Raw genomic sequence first — 15,969 nt, 5'->3', positions numbered from 1 at the left:
GTATGTAACATTCCATGCATACGGGATAAGTTGGGAATTCGGAACGAATTAAACGCGCCGAAGACCCTTTCGCCGCGATTGAAACGGGAAGCGCAATTTCCATCGGTCATTACGAGTTTTTAGGAGATTATTTGCATGCAACGTATGCACCGACGTACATACGTATGTAAATCACTTTCCGTTCCGTTTGCGAGGCAATGAATGCGTTAGGCGAAATATAAAAAGGAATCGATATAATAACGCGACTCTCTCTCTCTCTCTTGAATAGATAAGACGTGTCAAACATCGCTCCGCAAGAACGTTAATTATCAAGTGATTAAATGGATGAAGAGAGTGATAAAAAGTTATTGAAATCCTAGTTGCATGGGAGATTAATCATGAGTGTCATCTAACCGGGATATGCAGTTTTGTGTGCATGCAAAGTGTTTTTCTCTTTTCGGGACAGAAGATTGAAGTCTCGACAGGTAAACATTGAAGATGGACAAAATGCTGACGTACGAATAGTGGACACACAAAGGTGACTCGTCTATGTTGATATTGGTGATGTAACGTCCGTATATCTTTTTAAAATAAATCTTTTTCCAAAATTAGTTCTTTAAGAAATATCAAACGAAATCAATATATTGATTATAAGCAGACGAGTATAGCATCATCGTGGGAGTTATTGATTAATAGATGTCGTGAGAACTATTGATTGATTATTAAATTTCAGCGTGGACAAGAATCACCTCCCACTTAAAAATTCCTAAGAAACAAGGATAAGAACCCAGCGCGGGAATTCTTGCCACTTGGTATAAATAAGAGAGAGATTAGTCGGACAGCTCAGAAGAAGTATAAGTAGTAGTCGTGTTTATTAACGTGATCTTTCGTAATTTGTTACATTACTAATTCCGGAAATCATTAAAGGTATTTAAGAAAATAATTTGGAAGTTTGAAATTAATCCTTTTTAGTTTGAGAATAATTTTCTTAAAACTCGGAGGTTGAATCAAGTTTAAAATCTGACTAGTTGTCGCTGCCAAAGAGTGTGGCAACAACTTTAATTGTCGCTGCCAAAGAGAGTGGCAACAGTTAAATAGTCAAATTTTAAATCAAAAATTAAATTTTGATATTAGATGCCCAAAAAGGGTGGCCGTCGTGTCCAATTAAAAAGGGTTAATTATCAAATAAAACAAACTTTATTAACCGAACAAGATCCTCTTCCTTTGTTCCTTAAACGGTTTAAACTAATTAATAAATCTAAACCTGAGCTAAATTACGGAAAATTAATAAAAATTGACTTTGAAATAAAATATCCGAATTATAAAATAATTAAGAAAACTGATCCACGGCGTAAAGTATATAAAATCCGGTATTTATTTCGCTCTAAGTAAACCTAAAAGAAAGCACAAACAAGGTCGGCCCCCGGGGTAAATTTCTTAAATGATTTGACCCAAAAATTGACCAAACCGAATCGGAAAACGTGATAGTGATTTCGGTCGATAATTATCTGTATGGATGATGAATTCCGATGTTCGGCAGGTAAGAAGGCCGTAAACAAGTAGTGACATGTAAAACGTGTGTTAAATCTTTTTATCACCCAGGATGTATAGTTAAATAATGTTGCATAATGTTACATAATGTTTATGAAAGAAAGCATAAATTGCCGTGTCAAGGCTTATTTGAGAAATTTATAATTGAAAGTGAAGAGAAAGCAGACGTGAAAAAGGCAACATCATCAGCGGATACTGGATCTGGAACTTCGAATCTTGAAATAAAAATAGATTGAATTGTAGGAAAAGTGGAAAAAATGAAAGATGTGGTAGCATGTAAAAAAAAGTTAAAATTCTGGTTAAGGAAATAGTGCAAGAAGAGGTGAAAAATATTAAATGAGAATTGGAAGATTTGAGAAAATGATGCAGGAAGCTATTGATCTACGTGGAAGAATGCAAAGGAGCTACAGTGAAGCAGTAAAAAAGAAGAAAAAGGAAAATGTTAATTATTAAATCGAAGACGCAACAGGAAAGTGAAGCTATTGAAAAATTGATAAAAGAAAAAAATAGATATTATGAATATGGAAATAACGAAGCTAAGAAAAGGAAGCAAGAGAACAGATCACATCCTGGGTTGTGAGACAGAGGAAGAAATGCAAAAATTAAGAGCTGCAAGAGGTACAAGGACCAGGTTGGATGAGATTTCAAGGTCACTGAGTGAAACCGAAGATAAAAATCGCAAATATTAATGAAGAAGAAATAAAATCAGATGATGATAATTTATCAGATACAATCAAGGAGCAAAATAGAATTGCGATAAATGAAGGATTTCACATGAGAATTGTGAAGAGAATGGGAGTAGCAGTTGTTACAGAAGAAAGAAGAAAGAAGAGCTAATAAAGTGAAAATATATAAATGTATTTTAAAGTTTAAGATGTATGAAATAAATGCAAAAAAAAACGAAATATTTAAATATTTAATAGAACACCGTAAAAAAGGCGAGTTTTTAAATAGAAAAGAAGGAACACTAAAAAAGATCGAAGAAAGACGAGTTTTTAGCTGAGAAATCCAATAAAGATCAATCAATCAATCAATCAATCAATCAATCACTCTTTCTCTCTCTCTCTCTCTCTCTCTCTCTCTTTCTCTCTCTCTCCGTTAAACAGTATTTCACATGGAATTCCACGCGAGAGAAGACGACAGAATGTGCATTGCACGCGCACGCGAGTGCATCCCGATCCTCGGTAGCGTGGGGGTCACATAGCACCTCTTGCATAGTGGTCATTGCGGTATCGCAGTGTTATGCGAGTGTTACGAGCGCGGGAAACGTGTAACGATAATCGTTTTGCGCTCGAAATGATTTGTACCGTGATTAAATCTCCTCTCCGCTATATAATGACGCTGTAATTAATAGTACCAGAGAGTAGTATATAGCGGTAGCTTATTTTGCGTCTTGGAGTTATAATATATTTCCCCTAGGGGACAAACGAACATGTAGAAAGTCCTCTCTCTTCCAGCAAAATTACATAAAATAAGGAAATACTGTAGAATTTTTAGTCCCTTAATGATGACACATAAATGGAGAGCAAAAGTGAATAATTCCCGTCAGTTCTAATCAGCTGACGGATTCTATAGCGTTGTATATTTAACGAATTAATAATTAGTGACAACAATGTATAGTGATAGCTTATTTTGTGTCTTGAAATTATATATTTTCCTGAGAACACCTTTAAAAAATTCGCCTTCCTTTCCGAGAAAAATTAAAAAATAAAAAAATAACGTGCAATATTTAAATAATGACGCATAAACGACGAAGAAAAAGTGTGAACTGAAAAAAGCATCTCATAATTATCGATGTAACACGATAAGAAGTGCGAAGAAGTGGTACTGGATCGAGCGTAGGCGGACATCGAATAAGTGAATCGCTCTCGACTGTAGTCAGACAAGATGAATAATTCCCGAGTCTACTCAGCCGGTGGACTTTATATCATTATGTATTTAACGAATGCATTAATAACGGTTGGAAAGATAGAACAAGTATTATGCTTGAGATAACAGTGTGGTTCGCGACTTGAAGATTTCCCGAAAGGATGATCTTGCGCACGATTGTTTTCTCGCAACGCCATCCTTGTTGCTTTATGCATGGACGCTCTCTTGCCTTCCTAACGTCTGGTAAGCTTATGGCACCTCGGACCCACAGCTAATCTTATATCGCGTGGATGCAAACTTGATACTCATGATTTACGATGATAACAGAGATAACCTAATAGTTTTCGAAAATATCCGAGAAGAGGCCTTTCTTATCAAGACTTATTAAGATTTCAATTAATAAATTTCGCGCGCAAAGGTATTATTTTTTAATCCACAAATAATGAAATTGAATTTGCTACGATCTCGAAAAAGCTAAAAGCCTTTTGTTTTCCTCTGCCTCGCAATATTTTTATATATTCTCTAGACAAAAAGTTTTCTAAATTCTCGGAACTCCACGCTTTATTCGGAATCCCCGGAGTTATCCAAGGTAATATTGATTTTCATCGCAATGTAACTTCTTTCCAACTTGACTTGGACTATGTTTTCCACCCATTCTGACTACTCAAAGTTTGAAAATCCGCCCCTACACCAGTTATAAATAAATAAGAATAATTTACATAAGCGTTTTTCGCGCGCAGATAATTTTTAATAAGCTCATAATAATTTCCAGTTATGGTAAAAGTTGACGATGATTATTTTATAAAATATTTAACGTGTTCCAAATCCAACTTTCGTATGCGTAAAACATATTGTATACGTTTCATGTTTAAATATACCTCGAGACAACAATGTTATTGGTTATTAATAACGATGGTCTCGTTCAAATGTGTACGATGACAGTTCGAATGAAAAATGACAAGACGCGAAAGTGCACTTCGTACACCATCATCGGAGGAGGCTGTTTCGCATGTGGCTTCGGAAATGGATTCCAGAGATTTAGATTAATCACGGATCCCTACCTCGATAATTCCTCCCTCTGTTCCTCTATCCTGCAACTCCATCGCGTTCTTTAGTGGCGAAGCTTCAAGGGTTCCTCGAGACAAGTGCTTAGCCAGCTAATTACCTATCCCTGTTTTCTTCTTCTAGTTGTTAGGGATGCACAGGAGGGCAAAGAAGGCAGACATTGGCATATCTCGAAAGTCGCCGGAGTATCTATCGCGACGAGAATTTTTCCGAGGAAAAATTTAACGCGGAGAATGATTCTTGACACGGCTCAGGTCAAGTTAGGCATCGCGCAAGTCATGTGCAAGTTTCGGACCAAGGACACTTGATCGATTCCGAGCTGACAAGAGACGACTGATGCCTCGGTGTTCTCGCTAACCTTCGAGATTACCGTCGATGAAATCGCGATTGTCGCGATTTTGAAAGAGAGAAAAAGAGAGAATTTTGAAAAAATATAATTTAATATACACATGTATATGAAAATATCGATATTAAAATATTTTTTAAAAGAAGAAAAAGAGGAAAAAATGAAGCTTATAAATTCAATCTACTTTAGAGGATCAAAAAATCTAACTTTTTTACATTTTTTGAAAGCATGATGTCTGAAGAACATGTTTTTCAAATTTTATCGAAAAATTCACAAAACTGAAAGAGTTATAAGTCTTTTTGAATAAGATATGTAACACGCGGGCTTGCAAAACTTTAGACGTGTTTTTCTCAAAACATTGTTTTCAAAATTGAATGATGAATATCTTGAAAACTAATCGAGCGAATAACTTTATTGCTTTTTTGAGCAAAAGAATATTTTCTGCGAGATACTGAATCTAAATAGAATTTAAAAAATTTACAATTAATATCTTTCTCACTTCAAGAGAAATGAATAAATTTTTACCAAAACTGAAATATCTAATTTTTAAATAACATTGCTTTATTATTTTCCAATTTTTTCTAGTAAAGATTAAATTCAGTATCCCATAAATATTCTACAGAATAAAACTAGATCGAGTTTAATTATTTCAAACAATTATACACAAAGAGCAGCATGTCTAACTATATATTCTCGAACACTATGCATACAGAGGCTTGTAATGATCAAAAAAAGAGAAATAATCCTAGACTTAAAGATACTGATGTACAGTTTAAGTATCAATAAAAACATATGTGAAACGTCAAAAATTCAATAATTTCTAATATTTCTTCAAAAAAAATTCTTAAAAAGTATTAGTCCTTACCAGTAGTAGACTTCATTCATATCAGATATTATTTTCACCCATTTTTCATAATTATTTACGCCATCTTACTTTTACATCCTGCGAAATTCTTACGAAGGAATTTTACTGATTTCTCCGAAACCTCATAAATTCGATGAACTAATAATTGGAATTAAGATTGGAATTAAGACGAGAAAGCAATAAAAATTTGTAGGATCCTCCAGATAAATTTCTGACAGCCGCAAGCTTAATTTGCTCGCGACTCCATCGATGGAAATGCGTCCGGCAACGACGGGCATAACTTGCGGGCACATCCCCGTTTCTACAGCTGTCGAATCACCGGAACGCTCGCCCGATCGGGGCAACTGCCCGTGAAATAACGCCGTGAAGCAACGGCCACGTTTTAGCCACATTCGCCGATCGTTTACGTCCCCTATTTCACCGAATTCCCCGCAAAATGGCCCCGAGATCGTTCGCTGCCACTCTCGCCGCATCCGTGAATCGCGGGGCCGCGTGATTTACATGTGGATTCGACTTTACGCTACGCCTCGTTTCCGCCGAAAACTCTGAAGACTCGAACATGTATATCCATGTCACGTATCTTCGAGAGCTTCATTCCTATTAAATATATTTCCGACAATAATTTATAACTCCCAGATGTGCGCTGACGCTTCAATATGCTTTTGGCGGATGGGTTTTAATAAAAGAAACGCGGACCTTTATTTCGCAAAATTGAAAGTTTATTTAGTTGTCCTATTACTCGCGATTCGATTGTCAATCGCAGGTCGACGCGATGTTGTACGAATTTATCGATATTGCTCGGACTGATGATTGTCATAGTCAGAACGCTGATTAATATCGGAAATTGGATGTCGCAAATCCTCGTACGATCGATACGGAAGGGAAGGGAAGAGGGAATTCCGTCGTGTCGAAATCCAAGCAGGATGCCTAAAGCGTCACACCAGCGCCGACGTCTAAGACGAGCTTTTGCTCCCGGTAGGGAAATTCCAAGAGTCGGGAGTACTTGGATGCCTCGCCTCGGAATCTGTCGGTTTCGAAATTCTTTGGACTTACGATGGGATAGCGGGCGATTAACTCGGGGAACACTTATAATGAAGAAACAACAATGGCTTTGTCTTCATTAAAGCATTACTGCTCGTTTTTTAGCGAAACTCCCGGTATAATTGTCATTCAGCGCTCCAATAAATTTTAGATAAGTGTTTTGTATTTATTTTTACATATATAAATGTATTTTACCCATTTATTTTATTTAAAAAAATATTTTTAACATATTTATTTATTTATTTGTATAAATGTTTTATATTTATTTATTTATTTAAATATAAATAATATTAATTATTTTTATACATATTAAAAATAGATAGACGTTAATATATATATATTTTAATATATATTTTATAGGCATTTATTTAAATAGTATCCAATAGTTTTGGGACATTTTGCATAGAACCATATTATGAGATTATTTTCGAATTTGATGAGTGTTTACGGTGTCCCGTATTTTTTCATTCCTTCGCTTTTTTTCTCTATTTTTTGCAAGACAAAAAATCAGCCTCTTCATATTACAACGCGAGCAAATATTTCTGTCCGGGAAACGTCCCCGCGGAAACTTTCCTGCGAAATTACTTTCATTCTTTGCAAACGGAGTAATAATCCGCCTTCGTTCCGCGCGTTGATAAACCCGCGACTTTCGTAGACGGAGAGAAGAGCTAACTTTTCTCTCAAATGTATTTTACATGATAACATCGCTCGAACGCAAGTTAAGTCCTCCACAAAGCTGATTGCGACGGCATCGAGAGAGAGATATCGGCATTTCCGCTTGGATATCTTACGACGAGGAAATCTTTCCGCGCTCACGTAATAACGTTATTCGCTACGAGAGCTTCGATCCTACGCGAATTTCCTTCCCCGCAAAGGATCCTTTACGTGACTTTTACTGCCGTGGAATGCGTCGCGTTCCTCTTTGAATCTGACATCTGAATGATGTGATCTATGGAAATACATCGATTTATTGTACCGTGAAAAAACATGAAAATAATTTCGATTCATGGGATGCGTTCAAGTTTGCGTCAAAAGCTCCATATGATAACTCACTTAATATTGTATTTTTCTCTTCTAAAAAATTAACAAAATATATTTTCTCTTCAAAAATTAATATTCGACAATATTAATTTTTATGTATTTAAATTTAAAAAATATAAATCTATGTACAATATAAATTTTATATTAATAAAACTAAATAAAAATACAAAATTATATATAAATTTATCATGTTTACCCTTAAATTGAGAAAAGAATTTTCTTTCATTGATATGGACCATAATAAATAAAATAATAGTAAATAAAAAATAAATTAATGTAATAAATATAATAAAAAAATTAATATAATGAACATACCAAATATAATAAATAAATAATTAATATATAATTTATTATTATATTTATATTATTAATATAAAAATATAGTAAATATAAAAATAAATTATTAATATAATAAATTTAACAAATATAATAAATTATTAATAATAAATTACATAAAAAGTAACTCAAATATAGTAAATAAATTTTTAATAATAAATTACATTAAAAAATAACACGATAATTTATTCTTCCTTCATGAGTTTAAGAACTCGAGAATTTCATTACCGATTAAACGATAATTTAAATGAAACTATTAACTTCTAATCACTTTTGGAACGTAATCATGACTCGTCCGCTTCATATCAAACAGTAGTTAACTCATCTGTCGGTAGCAAACGAAAATCTCACGAAAGCGTAAGGACTTTGTCAGGACTTTGCTCTCATCTATTCGAGTTCTTCCTCGATGGCCGCTCGAGCTCACTCAGGGTGACAAAGTTTAAATTGTTTTCAAAACAAGCGGCTGTGCAAATTCCGTTGTCGACGATTGCCAGGACAAATATTTGACATCCGCTACATTTACATGAACAAACTTACCTCGTAATTTTAATCACTCTTTATTTTTGCTATCATCTTAATCAAATACAATAGCTTCAATTTTAATATATAATCTAATTTTTCAATTGCAAATGAAAGTTTTTTTTTTACTCTTCGTATATTTCAAAGCCCCGTTGTTTTTTCGAAAAATATTCTTCGCTTCTCGTCAAAGGATTATGGCAAAATATCGAGAAACTAAAATAAATTCGCGAAAGTCTGAAATTGTACTTTGCGCGCACATTCTGTGGCAAACCGAAGCCGAGATACATCGATATCCCCGACTCCATTATATCCGATCGAAGGCAAATATTTGCGGACGGATAACCAAGTTGTAAAAGTTGATAGTTTAACTTATCATATCATTAAACTCTTATTAACAAACTTTCGCTTCGTATGATATAGGCAAATTTCTTGCTCTTGCTTTATCAGCTTTCACATTCGCCGTACTTAATTAACCTTTGGTTAATTATAGCATAAAAGCCGTAAACCTCTAAATGCCGTTGTGTAGAGGCAATCAATTCTCGGAATTGTCTGCGAAATCGCGCAGGGGACGACCATTCCAATTTTCAGAGTATCGAAATGGCCGTGGATCCGATCTCGACCACGTATATATACCCCCGAAATAATGAGAACGACGGAATAAACACATCTGGCCGCGCTATCAATACGTATCGCGGTACCGTATCCGGCAAAAAGGCGGTTTCCATCGCGCCTCTCGCCAGGTATACATACAGGGTGTCCGATAATTTTTAACATTCCCAAAGTGTGAAGGTAGATTTACTCAAATTAAGAAGGAAAATCCTCTACCTTTTGCGATTTTCGCAATAATTAATGAGAAGTTAATTAACGCAGATTGGCCTATCTTTTTAAATTGATTTCTCATTAATTATTGCGAAAGTCGCAAACGGTAGAGGATTTTCCTTTTTAGTTTGAGTCAATCTACCTTCATACTTCGGGAATGCTAAAAATTGTCGAACACCCTGTATATACATACGTCGCGGCAAAAATAAGCGACGAGATAAATCATTCGCGCGCACGAGCGAATAGATACAGAGGGCACGTCCGTCTCCCTCGCGGGGAAATTTACTGCCCGATATTTTTCTTCCTCCACGCGCGCAAAATTTACGTGTCGCGTCTCCTCCCTATCGAGCCATAGAAACGGGATTTTTCTCAAGTCAGTTTGGCCGCGAAACAGATTTCGCAAGAATCTGTCCTAGGAAGGATTCGTGGCATCGTTTGCGCAGGAGAAATATCGCGCTAATTTTATTTTTCGTTCGATTAACTTGTATCAAGTAATTTGAATTCGAGATTTAAGTGTGGCACGCAAAATTATTATTCCAGATAATGTATAATGTATCGAATTGAATCTGATTAATTTTATACAGATTATATTAATTAAATTATATTATAATTAAATTTATATCTCTCAAATTATCTAAAGTAACACGGTGTAATATGCCTCATATTTATTTAAATTAATATCAAATATACTTAAATAAATCTTGTGAACAGATCTTTGTAATTGGAATTTACAAAAATTTACTAAAATATTACAATTAATAATACCTCAATTAATACACCAATTATTAATAATACACTAATTTAATAATAATCACAATAATTCACTAACATCACAATTAATAATACATCAATTTACTAATATTACAATTAATAATATACCAGCTAATACATCAATAATACACCAATTTTTGATTAATTGAAAAAATCAATTTTTTGAAAGTACTGAAGAGGACGTTTTTGCCCGGACTTCGGTGAAAGACGCTTCACATAACTATAGTCAACACAAAAGTAATTTTTTTCTTTTTATATTATATAAAATTCAACAAAAATTTATATTTTAATTCACACAACACACACACAATAAAAATATTGATTAAATACTTATAAAAATCTTTCTCTATCTCTTTCAAAAAAACATATTGACACCATTTATAATGCCTTGACCTATTGTAGCAATATTTTTTCACCCTTGTAATTTTTCTTTCATACATTTTGCCCATACTCTGCCAAAAAATGATGAAAAAATGTTATAATAGGGTTAGGGAATATTAATTTTATCGTAGAAGGGGAAGGTTTGCATTAATCTTAAATAAAAATACATCCTCGTATATATCGAATAGAAAAAATTGTATTTGTACACTGTCACTTGTTATATTGTACAGTTTATACCTTCAGAAATACAATAAAAACATAATAAACATAATAACAATTACTTTTATGGAATAAAAAAAAATGATTAAAAAATACCATCAAATTGTACAAGTTTTTTTCCTTAAAAATTATTTTGTAATTTTTTCAATATGTAAAATCAAACATTCAAAGCAATTTCTCGATTGATTGTGCGCTGTCAACCATCGACTTCCGTCTCAATAACACTTATTGGTAGCTCATTATGTCTGAAGAATGAGTGGGTCATTTTTCCCCTGCCGGAGGGTATTATACGTTTTACCCTATTGATGTATAAAATGATTTTGGAAAAATTAGGGGGAGTGGAGCGAATGGTGTCGGGTTAAGGATTTGGTAGATTGGCGTATCGAATTCCGAGCGGGCGAATTTCGCAGAAAATTGGAAAAGTTGCCTCTTTATTGAGTCGGTTCCAGCACAGGGCGCTCTCTTTCTCTCTCTCCGTCTCTCCTTCCCGATCAGTATACGGCAAAAATATTTTATTGGAAATAGGAAAACACTATGCGAGGCAAAAAGGTCCCCGAAATGCGAGGCTGCCGCCTGATCCGTTCTCTCACGGTTTTGGATATAATGGCATCGCCGCGCGGGCGGATTGATCTCGTTTTATTTCTTGCTTCTCGGACCACTTTTGCGGTATAGCTTATGCGACTATGTCCGGTCGGGAAACCACGGATTGTAACGCTTTACGTCGTTGTGGCGACGCAACGGACCGATAAAGAAATAACATTGTAAAAGGGGTGGCGCAGGGGGAACGTAATCTTCTTTTTTACGTTTACGCGACCTTCCTGTTTACAGCTTCGTGGAAGACGTTTGATATAAAATCCTGTCATTTTCATATAGCTACTTGGTTTTACGATACGGAATAAAAATAAGATTTATCCAAGTCCCCTCGTCTTCCTCGACTAACTGACCTTTTTATTATACAATCTCAATTTAGATAAAAAATAATCATACTGGATATATGACGCATAAATGAATACGTGCAAACAATCTTAGTATCTTGTGAATTTGATTAGAAGCTTGATCCAACATGGTGGCAAGCGACGTTACGAAACATCAGCCTCGATAAACTCTCAAGTTCGTAAAGTTCTAACGAGGTTCCACGGTGGTTCACCTCTCAAGAGGTTCAAAAGAGTCTTGTTCCTCTCAGACTGCGTTAGAAACTGAAGTTCTCACGAAAGACTCACCGCGAATTTGTGGTGAATACTTAAAATACTTTATTACCCTTATCAATTATGCCTCCCCCTCGCTTTTTCTTCTTTTTAAAAGGCACTCATCGAAACTTTTATCCATCGAGTTCGTGAACAAGAAGATAATTAAACCAGGCTTGCGTAAATTTATCGAATAGAAATATGAGTGACAAAAAGATTGAATGACAAAACATTGGAAGAATTAAATATTATATATATATATATATTAAAAATTATACATTATAATAAAAAATATATATATATTCTTGTTACTTGCTTTACATAATAAAAAAATAAATTTTTTATATTATAATATAATTAAAATAAAATTTTTTATAGAAAAGTTACTAAATTAAATTTTTACGTTATATATTCAAAACTAAATTTGTAAAAAAATTATTTCAAATAAAGTACATATTATATCGATTAAATATTTCAAAGCTGCTTAGAGAGAAATTGATTAAATAAATCTAAAATTCAGGAATGTATGGTTCTCTTGTGCTGTGATGGTGGACGAGCAAGCGAATTTAAAATTCATCGAGTACGGATATCGTTGAGAGAACAATTATTATATATATTTTTATTACTTATTTTAAATAATAAATAATAAAGAAATATTTAAATAATAAAAAAAATTTTTTATATTATGATATAACTAATAGAATACAATTTTTGTACAAAAAAGTAAGTAAATTTTTATGCTATTATATTATTAAAAACTAATCCTGTAAAAAATTGGATATTTCAAGTAAATTTTCCATATTATACATTAAATATTTCAAAGCTACTGCAGAGAAATTGATTAAATAAATCTAAAATTAGTGCCATAATTTAGATGGACAGGCGAGCTAATTTAATCGAATAGGAGCACGAATGAATCTTCCTTTTCATGTATAGCATCTCATCTGGAATCGGCACTTAGCGCCGCGCACTGTCCTCGTAAATCCTCGATTTTACGAGCATTATACTCGGCAGGCAAAAAAGTCCGATCGCGGTCCTGGCGCGAGAAAGCGCAGTAAAACTACTCGCTCGCGTCATGAAACTCCGACCGAGTTACTTCGCGATACGCGCCCGGTGGAGCCATTACTCGCGCGAGTGGAATAAAAGAGGCGCCCGAAGTTTTCGCGTTTACGAGGCGCGATTAAACGCGTTTTATAGGTTTCATCGATTCCCGAATCCTGGATTGCGATTCGCGCAGGATTAATCGGTTCGCGAGTCGAGAAACCAGCTGCGAATTGACGATGTTTGGTCGCCCGTCGCCAATTGTTTTCGCCGACGCAGTGAATGGATAGATAGAGGGAAAAAGAGAAAGAGGAAATTGGAAAAATGAATTTTTACAAAATCTCACGATATTTGCTCTCCACTCTTGGGTCTCACATTCGATATCCGAATTATTCTTGCGAGGGCGGTACGCTTTTCGCGGATCGTGTTGACGATTTGGACTCTTAATTTAATTAATATTTAATCTCTTATTTAATTTTTTATTTAATTCAGTAGTTTAATTTAATTTAATTTATTATTGCATTTATTTATTAATTTAATTTATTATAATTTATTATGTGTTGCAGGTGCCGTGCACGGTATTAGATGTTACAGATGCGGACAGTACAACGAGGGAGTCGGCAGCATTACACCGTGCATTAATTACACCGCACAGATGCTGACGGAATGTTCAGCCACGGACGAATGGTGCATCGTAAGTACATATTATTATTATTTATTAATTTTTTTTTTCATTCGAACCTTCATTCAAATTACCAAACGATGAGAGACGCGTCAATCATCTCAGAACTTCGGCGGAAAAATTGTTACCCAGAAACAAATGTGAAAAATATATGCCTTGTATGGTGAAAAATTTTTCGAGGACGCGACCGGAAATGCGAGGACGAGGTTCGTCCCGAGCGTCTCGTAAAAAGATAAATATTTCTTTCGCGTCGATGCGGCGCCAAGGATCGCTTGACACTCTTCCAAAGTCGGCTATAACGAACGACGTTATTTACCTCTCGCCGATGCCGGATTTATGAGACGAGTCCGTGCAAAATTGGCTCCGGAGAGTCAAGCAAAGCGCAAGCTTGCACGTCCGTTCGCCGGCTTCGACGGCTTCTCCTCGACTAAACGCGAAGATTTTCTTCCGCGTCGAAGGGATTACGCAAATTTGGAGAAATAAGGAGAGTGGGAGCATCTCCGAAGTGGGACCGTAAATATTCCGGCAACAATGCTGCCCGGATTAATTTCAAACTTTCAATTAGAAGAAATATTTAATGAATATCCGAGTTTGAAATTTCTCTCCTACTTTTCACCTCGATGTTCAATCTAACGTCTACTTTGATACTTTAAGCAGTTAGATCATCTTATTTTGAAACTTATTTAATCTACAGTCTCGTCGAAAGCTTTTTTTTCTCTTTAAATCCCCAAGTGAAAAACTATTTGTTTACTGCCTATTTGAAGCACAAAGTAGAAGCTCAATACAGAATAGAATTCCTGTATAGGATACAACAGTGTAACCTTTACATTTGCTTAAATTAATATGAAATACATAGATACAATTATTGTTAATCGAAATTTATAAAGATTTACTAATATTATAATTAATAATTACATCAATTTTTGGTTAATTGAAATATTCTAATTATGGGTCAATTTTTTGTAAATACTAAAAAGAATGTTTATTCCAGAATTTTGGTGAAAAACTTCTCAGATATAATTATAATCAACAAATATAATTTTTTTTAATTATGAAACTTCGACGAAATGTACAAATTTGTATTTTAAATTATTAGAAATATTGATTGAATATTTTAAACACTGATTTTTCTTTATTTCTCTATTTCTTAGAAAAAAACATTGATATTTATTTGTAATGTCTTGATTTTAGCCATCGCTTTTAGCAATGCCTTTTCCTTGACGTTTTGCTTATAGTCTACCAGAAGAAATAATTAAAAAAATATTATAATAGAGCAAAAGCATATTACCTCTATAATGGAGCATTTTTGCATTTTTAAAAATACATTTACATCCTGGTATATGTTAAATTGAAAAAAGGCATTTGTATACAGCTGTTACCGATTATATTTTATAAATTATTTATCTCCTTATTTTCAGTAAGAATACACATAATATAACAATTACATTTCAAGAAAAAAAATAATTAAAGTACTTAACAAATTTTGCAATTTTTTTCCTTAAAAATTATTGATTTTGTAATTTTTTTAAATATAAAATCGCGCTCAGTTTCAATTTTATGCTATTTTCCGGTTGATTGTGTATTGTCATCTATCGGCTCCCGTTTCAATAACACTTAATGATAAGCTCATTATGTCTAAATAATGAGTTGAGCATTTTCCCTGTCGGAGCGAATTACATTTCTAAATAAAATTTATCAAAATCCTTCAAAATCCATAAATGTGGAAAAATAGAAAATAGGAATAAAATCTCGTCTCGAGTAGCGCTATACTATTTATTTACTCAGATTTTGGAATATACCCTCAATCCGAAAATTTATTTTATAATTCTAATCTACAGAAATGTAATTTTGATTCACGATATGAGATGCACTTTACTTATAAATGATCCGCGCATGATCGATTTCTGGGTTCTGTACATATTGTATATTGCAAGTGTTTTCGTTTATGCTTCTCTTAGCACAGTGAAATAATTAATGAAATCGCTAGGTCTACGAGGACGCATCTATCTTTATTCGATTCAATCAAGCCTTTCCTTATCTCACATAATGCATAATAAGCATTCAATTATTTAATTAATTTCTCTATCGTATAATGAAAAGACCAACATTAGCTTAAGAAAGATTATTCACTTATATATAATTATATCGATATTATATATTTAATTATTGATTGATTTATATATATATTTTTTTGGAATAAATATGAAAGAGGAAAAAAATATATACAGAGTGTTTCCTAATAAGTGCGAAAAATTTTAGA

General features: G+C 33.8%; 1 protein-coding gene across 1 annotated transcript in view; it reads left to right on the top strand.

Moving 5' to 3' along the window:
- Window positions 1–15,969, top strand: part of LOC145975618 (uncharacterized) — a 109,194-nt gene that overhangs the window by 43,143 nt on the left and 50,082 nt on the right. The window contains exon 2 of the mRNA XM_083106217.1: window positions 13,594–13,721. Within this exon, the coding sequence (XP_082962343.1) occupies window positions 13,594–13,721 (128 nt within the window). The remainder of the gene's footprint in view (window positions 1–13,593; window positions 13,722–15,969) is intronic.

The sequence above is a fragment of the Camponotus vicinus genome, unplaced genomic scaffold, assembly GCF_025532165.1.
Source record: "Camponotus vicinus isolate PSW18456_S1 unplaced genomic scaffold, iyCamVici1.0 SCAF_1, whole genome shotgun sequence".
NCBI classification, from domain to species: Eukaryota; Metazoa; Arthropoda; class Insecta; order Hymenoptera; family Formicidae; genus Camponotus; species Camponotus vicinus.
Note: the sequence above shows the minus strand (reverse complement) of the source record. Positions and strands in the feature narration are given on the sequence as shown.